Source organism: Lactuca saligna, chromosome 8 (assembly GCF_052625555.1).
Source record: "Lactuca saligna cultivar CGN05327 chromosome 8, ASM5262555v1, whole genome shotgun sequence".
NCBI lineage: Eukaryota > Viridiplantae > Streptophyta > Magnoliopsida > Asterales > Asteraceae > Lactuca > Lactuca saligna.
The window spans coordinates 182,162,197-182,169,327 of NC_136424.1; the positions used below are offsets into that span (position 1 = coordinate 182,162,197).

Here is a 7,131-nt window from a genome sequence, read left to right on the forward strand (position 1 = left end):
ATGTATCGGATAATAATATGTTTATAAGATCGCAATATTAATCAACTCGACTAACTATAGAGAAAACTGATATATCTTAAAAAAAAGGTCTTAAAATATAATAGAATGTTCTTTATGTTATGCTAAGAAATGAACACATGATTTGCAAAACACTCTATGAAGATCGATGCCAAGACAGAATTGTTGGACATTTTTAATTTCTATAGACTAATTTCGTTAATAGACACTTAGTGATCTTATAACATCTAAGCAAGAAACATCAACGATTGGACTAAACTTTACTACCACATCTCAAGGTGAGTAACTTGTTATGTTTGAACCTTCTTGAAATGCATATATACATGTTCCAAACATGTATAGCCCGGTGTATATGAAATGTTCATAATGAAGGGTAAGTTTATGATAGATTACAATAAACTACTTAGATTGGTATCTTAATTTAGAATGGTTAAAGGTATTTGATTATGAAATATGTAACCTATTGCGAGATAATATAAGATCATACACATGCATTTACATATATGCTTTTAAATTTTAAATGAAAACCTTTTGTTATCATTAGTGTTGCTTATGAAAAAAGGAACCAATTATGAAAGATAGTGCTTTGTATGTGTGTTGTATTCGGTGTTGGACAAAGTGTTCATGTTATTTGATTAAGCTTTCAATCACATATAACAAAGGAAAGAATTGAAAATAGTATTCATGCAATTAACTATGTAAGTTATTTGATTAAGCTTTCATGATAATCAAATGGCGTCGATATCCTAATTATGGAATCATGATAATCAAATAACATGACTACTTTAATTGTGGTAATCTTTTGTGATAATAAAATAATGGGACGGTGTTTTAATCGTGGTTAGCTTTCATGATAATCAACATATATGGATACCCTAATCGTGATTAGTGTTCATGATAGTTGAATAGTAGGGTTTCCCAAATATGGTAAGCCTTATCAAATGGCGTCGATATCCTAATTATGGAATCATGATAATCAAATAACATGACTACTTTAATTGCGGTAATCTTTTGTGATAATAAAATAATGGGACTGTTCTAATTATGGTTAGCTTTCATGATATCAACATATATGGATACCCTAATGGTGATTAGTGTTCATGATAGTTGAATATTAGGGTTTCCCAAATATAGTAAGCCTTATAAAATAAATGGAACAATTCTAATCTAGGTAAGCTTTCATGATAATCAATCGATATGACTACCTCATGGTTAGCTTTCATGATGATTGAATAGTAGGGCTTCCCAGATATGGTAAGCCTTATAAAATAATGGGATTGTTCTAATCTTGGTTAACTTTCATGATAATCAACCGATATGGATACCTTACTTGTGGTTAGCGTTCATGATAGTTTAATCGTAGGGCTTCCTAAATATGGTAAGCCTTATAAAATAATGGGATTGTTCTAATCGTGGTAAGCTTTCATGATAATCAATTGGTATGGCTACCCTAATTATTGTTAGCTTTCATGATAGTTGAATAGAAGGGCTTCCCAAATATGGTAAGTCTTCATGATAATTATTTGCAGTTATCAGAATGAAATATAGTACATCGCATGTGTTTGGGAAGGGACTTATTCAAGATACAACTTGTTTTAAAATGATTATGTTGATGCTATCTTGGGATTATATTATGATAATTTTAATGATGCATTATACATGAAATCTTATGTTAGCTACTCACTAAGCTTTGTTTAGAATATATGATTTTGTAGCGATGCAATATAATATAACACCTATTTTTTAGTGGATAGTTTTGTATTGGTGATGTATAACATATCATTTTATAGGTACATGCTGCTCCCAGAGCTATCATGAGGTCTCACTAAGCTTCCAAATCAAGATGACTCACAAAGGGGTCTAGGATAGGCAAGCAGCCTCCCTGAAAAGTAAAGAGCGGGTTGTCCCCTCTTCATGAAGATGGATGAACAGGCACTTGAGCATGGATCTGATGAAATTGGGGGAAAACATGGAACCGGTCACTATACCGCGGGGGGGGGGGGGGGGGGGGGGGGGGGGACATGATTGTGACTTCGAGCGATGACAACTTGGATACACAACCATCCTTTAAAGAAAGCTTAATAGCTCACTGGTCTAGCTCCATGGCACCGAAAAATGTATGGATTTCTTCTTAGTTTCCTGGTATTACCTTTCGAACCTTCCTTGGATTGAAACAGAACTTGCTCTAGCTTCAAAGCAAAGGAAGATGGATAGACTCACCTGAGGCTCGAGATGGTGTGGTATAACAACCTTGAACTGAGCTTCGTTTGATAGTACTTTCGGAATAGGCTTTTGGCTAGATTTAGGGCAAAAGCCTGAAAGTACTCTAATTCTTACTTGCTAACGTGCCTTAAACGATCCACGTCTCAAGATGTACACCTTATTTTATATGACTTTTCAAAATAAAGAATTTATTGGTTTCGAGTGTTACATCAATGTAGTTTAACTTTATAACTTCATTCAAATTTCCTTATTATAGTCATTTACAATTTCAATTTATAACAACTCTTAAATAAACATTCAATTATTATTCGAAATCATTTCCAAAACAAAGATAACAATTTATACATTCAACTTTTACTCATACACCTAATTAGGAAATAAAAAATGATTTTTTTTTTTAAAATTATGTTACCCCAAATAATGCTTTAGAAAATGACAACATACTTAGAAAAAAAAATGAACGAGAGCAAATTTATAAAAACTAAGACTTTGAATAAAAACCTTATTCCACTAATTTTTTCTATTAAGTCGTTCTTTATGCAGTTAACCAAGAAACGTAACATTCATACATAGTCTACCGAATTAAATCTTGTCGATCATTAGACGTTTATAACTTAAAAAAAAAAAAAAACAAATAAATACATCAAAATCTAAAATTGCATGAGATTTAATTCGAAGATAACGAAACACATTTATAAACAATTACAAATTCGGAATTTTTGATCCACCAACAATCTTGGATTTTCCTTCATAGTAAGGAACTCTTATCATCAATATTAGCATTTGCCACATTTGAAAGAGAGAGGATTACCACCGATATCAAATGGTAAAAGTATGCCTTTAAAACGGTTTATCCCCTCCCTCCCTCATACACTGCTTTGATAATCTCCAAGACCATCTCAATGCTGCACATGGAGAAAAAATAACATCAAAAAAATGCAAGAAATAGCAATGTACTTTCATGTCTTTATTTATCATAACATGAGCATCCTACTTTCCCTTTGTCATATTACAACATTGTACTTTGAAAAATCTACTCAAATACAAAGTCATTTGCAAATGCTATAAAAAAAGTTGAAACTATAATGCTATAATTGGGTAGATTTTTTTAAAGTACAATGTTCTAATAAAAAAAATAAATGAAAAGTAATGCTATAATTGGTAGATATCTCAAAGTACAACACCTTAATAAGAAAAAAAAATTGAAAGAACAATGAATTAATAAAAAGAAATGAGAGTAGGATTCTACAAATACAATAAACAAACAAATGAAAGTACAATTCTCTTTCTTGCTTTTAGCCCTTATAGGTAAAATAATTAGTTATAATAAATTGTTGTAAAAAATAAAAAAATAAAAAATAAAAAAGTCTATACCTCAGTTATTTCTCAGGCTCTCTTTTAAAGGATCCAACAGGAACCACACTTGCACATTCATTATTACCACCACTAATCTCCATTCCTTGTTCCTTGAAAAAATAAAAATCAAAATAATCCAAATTATGAAAATCACAAAGCATAATTTGTTATTATAGATAACAAATAAAGTAGATTTCTATTATAGGTAAAAGAATGTAAGTAGGTTGCTATTAGAATAAAAGAAAATGTGTGTTTAAGAGTTGAGTAGTACCTGATTATTTGAAGTCTGACCATGCATACGTTGAGGCTTTGAGTTAAGGTCAATCAACTTATTTTCCATCCTACCAACATTATCTGTATTATTATTATTATTGTTATTATTTTCCAGCATTCCGATTGCAGATAACCTGTGATGTTGGTTATGATTATCTCTTGTTGTAAGCTTGGGTGGATTATTTGGATCCACAGGTTGTGACCCTAACTCATCTTCACGACCATTTCCATTTCTATCACCTGGAAACTACACAACAATCTCATACAGTAAGTAATCATGGTTTGATGCAGAAAGAATGAGTTAATTTTGTCAAATATTAATGAGAAGAAATAGAGGGTTAGTTTTTAGATTTGAATCAAAGGGAAAGGGAAGTGGCACAAAACCAGAAACCTCGACTCGTTGCCTTAGTAGCAGATATCTTCCATGTGTTCGTTTACCACCAACATGAACAACCATGTCACACTGTAAGCACAGAGAACTTCCATCGATTCCACAGTAGAAGAAAGCTACACACACACACACAAACACCAAAATCATATCATGTTTACTATCTTCATTAACAAAAAAAAAAAACTAATTATGGCTATGTAGGCCTTGTTCGTTACATTTACACAATCTAGGACAGGACATGACATGACAGAACAAAACAGATTGTACTGTGTTTGGCATGCACAGCACACGGACTCGGACCGATGTCAGCGGGACAAAAACTACAAATTTTTATTCCTCTCAAAAAGACGAGATAGAGATCCGCTCTCTTTCTCTCTTCTATGAAAAAGACATAAATGCCCTCCTTATCCTCATCATCGAAAATAGCCCTGGAAAGCTTATCCAGTCCAATCCAATTCAGTCCAGCTAGGACCCGTGCAACAAACGCAGCCGTAGGCTGCGTATGTTACATGCGACATGACTTGAACTGAATTGGATCGGACTGGATAAGCTTTCCAGGGCTATTTTCGATGATGAGGATAAGGAGGGCATTTATGTCTTTTTCATAGAAGAGAGAAAGAGAGCGGATCTCTGTCTCGTCTTTTTGAGAGGAGTAAAAATTTGTAGTTTTTGTCCTGCTGACATCGGTCCGAGTCCGCGTCCAGTGCATGTCAGACAGAGTACAACCTGTTCTGTCATGTCATGTCCTAGACTGTGTAAATATATATATATATATATATATATATATATATATATATATATATATATATATATATATATATAAGGAGAAATGAGAATACCTGGTGCATTTTCACATATGTCACAACGTGGTACATCACTAGGATCAGCAAGTCCTACTCTTACATGCCGACTTGCAAGCTTATTACACATATGCACCTGCCCAACATTTTTGCAGATAAATCAATACACAATTACAAGGATTTTTTAGGACATCATTTCATAGGAAAATCTTTCTCTATAGAAACGGAAAAATCTATCTAATGTCATCCAAATATAAAAGCAGTTCTCAGTGCTATAATTGGGTTGATTTTTTTTTTCTTTTCATAGAAACTCGAACTTTCCCTTGTAATTAAGAATGATTATCTATGTTACACCAAAAAGTCATTAAAGCCAGAAATGCACAAAATAAAATGAGGAAAATAAACACTAGCCAAAAAAATTCATGGTCCTAATTCATACATCTGGATGCCAAAAAATGTGCTTAAATAGGTGGGCCCATAAAATAAAGGGACAGAAATATAAAGATGTGGCTGTTGCATTCCCATAAAGAAAAACATTCAAAAACACAACCCAAACACAGGCAACTCAAGATATATTAAACAAACCAACCAACCAAAGAAATGAATTAACCTAATTTAAAACGAGATCCAAAAACCAAAAGCACCATAAGAATGCTTAGGTGTATAAATGATATGATTAAAATATATTTTAGTAGATTAGGGAAAATCTGTAAAGAGTTATTACTCAATCAGAAATGCCTCATTTTCATGGCTTCCTTTTTTTTTAATCGTTTTATTCTATATTAAGTAAAAAAAAACAAAGAAATATTCATACAGAACTTACCGGATTAACTCATGTCCCTATTAAGTCCATTAAGTTATAAAGAAACAACAACTGAATTGGATAATATCCATAAATGAATTATTAAACACTTGTAGCTATTGAGTAAAACTTCTTACTATGTACTTGAAATTGATTCTTTCAAGAATTATATCAAGCTTTGGAGATAAATGAAATTGATTTTGGTTCAATAGAATTGAGGTGTTTCTTTATCTAATGAACTTCATCCGACAATTCCAAAATATATCATTACAAATTTTTAATCCAAAATCACCAAGATCCTTCTACTGTTAAGCGTTCTCACAAAAGAAAATAACGTTACATGAGGTGATAAGCTATGTTAAAACACAATAGTTTGTAAACAAAACCCTATTACCAAATTCAGGATCAAACATTAGATCCATCAGAAATTACACCAAAAGAATTTTCTATAATAATCTCTCATTCACTTTACATAAACACGAAGAACAATCCAATCAAATCAATAATTTACAAAAATAAAGTTAATTTCAACGTAAACACGATTTGAGAAAAAAGAAGAAACTTAAACCTTTTCGTCGCAAGCACGACAAAGAGCAGCTTCATCAGCAGCACAAAAGAGGATCGCAGCAGCACGTTCGCAAACATCACACAATGTTCGCATAATTATAGACCTTTTACGAAGCAATTCGTCTGCTTTCTGGTACTAACTCATTTCCCTTTTCAGATAATCCATGATTCTTTCGATTAACAAGTGAATGTTTGATTAGAATACAAAGTTTTAAATCAAATTTGATGTGTTTTAAGAGATGCAGAACACAAACAGAGAGACCATGAACGAGAGAAGGGAAGAAGAACAAGCAAAGATGAAAACTTGACAACCAGACTCTGTGCAAGAGAGAGAGAGAGAGAGAGAGAGAGAGGAAATACGAAGAAGCTTTAAAGTCGAGTTTTTTTTTTTTTCTTTCATAATCCTTTTTAATTGTTTATCTTAATTTAAGATTTTATTCAAAATATATATTTATCGTCAAAATTATCCATCCCAAAATAAAACGCAACTAACATTTCACGAGTATAGTCCAATGTTGCTTTTCTTCGTAAATTGTATATATATATTTACATATATTAATATTAATTATATAAATATAATAAATAATAATATGATTTTAAGCTTTCAAATTTAAAAAAAAAAAAAACATATTTTTAAGTTGTTAGTATGATGTTTTTGAAGATGATATAACTTTTTTAACATGTAAAAATTTCCTATAAAT

At 31.7% G+C, this 7,131-nt stretch overlaps 1 protein-coding gene across 1 annotated transcript; it reads right to left on the reverse strand.

Moving 5' to 3' along the window:
• Nucleotides 1–2,729: 2,729 nt before the first annotated feature.
• On the reverse strand, nucleotides 2,730–6,814 carry LOC145012038 (B-box zinc finger protein 19-like). The gene is made up of 6 exons (XM_078970805.1): nucleotides 6,432–6,814; nucleotides 5,101–5,197; nucleotides 4,262–4,377; nucleotides 3,869–4,117; nucleotides 3,616–3,707; nucleotides 2,730–3,146 (listed from the first exon to the last, which is right to left on the reverse strand). Exons 1-5 carry the CDS (start codon nucleotides 6,522–6,524, stop codon nucleotides 3,621–3,623), a joined length of 642 nt encoding a protein of 213 aa, XP_078826931.1. The 5' UTR covers nucleotides 6,525–6,814; the 3' UTR covers nucleotides 2,730–3,146; nucleotides 3,616–3,620.
• Between the last annotated feature and the right edge of the window lie 317 nt (nucleotides 6,815–7,131).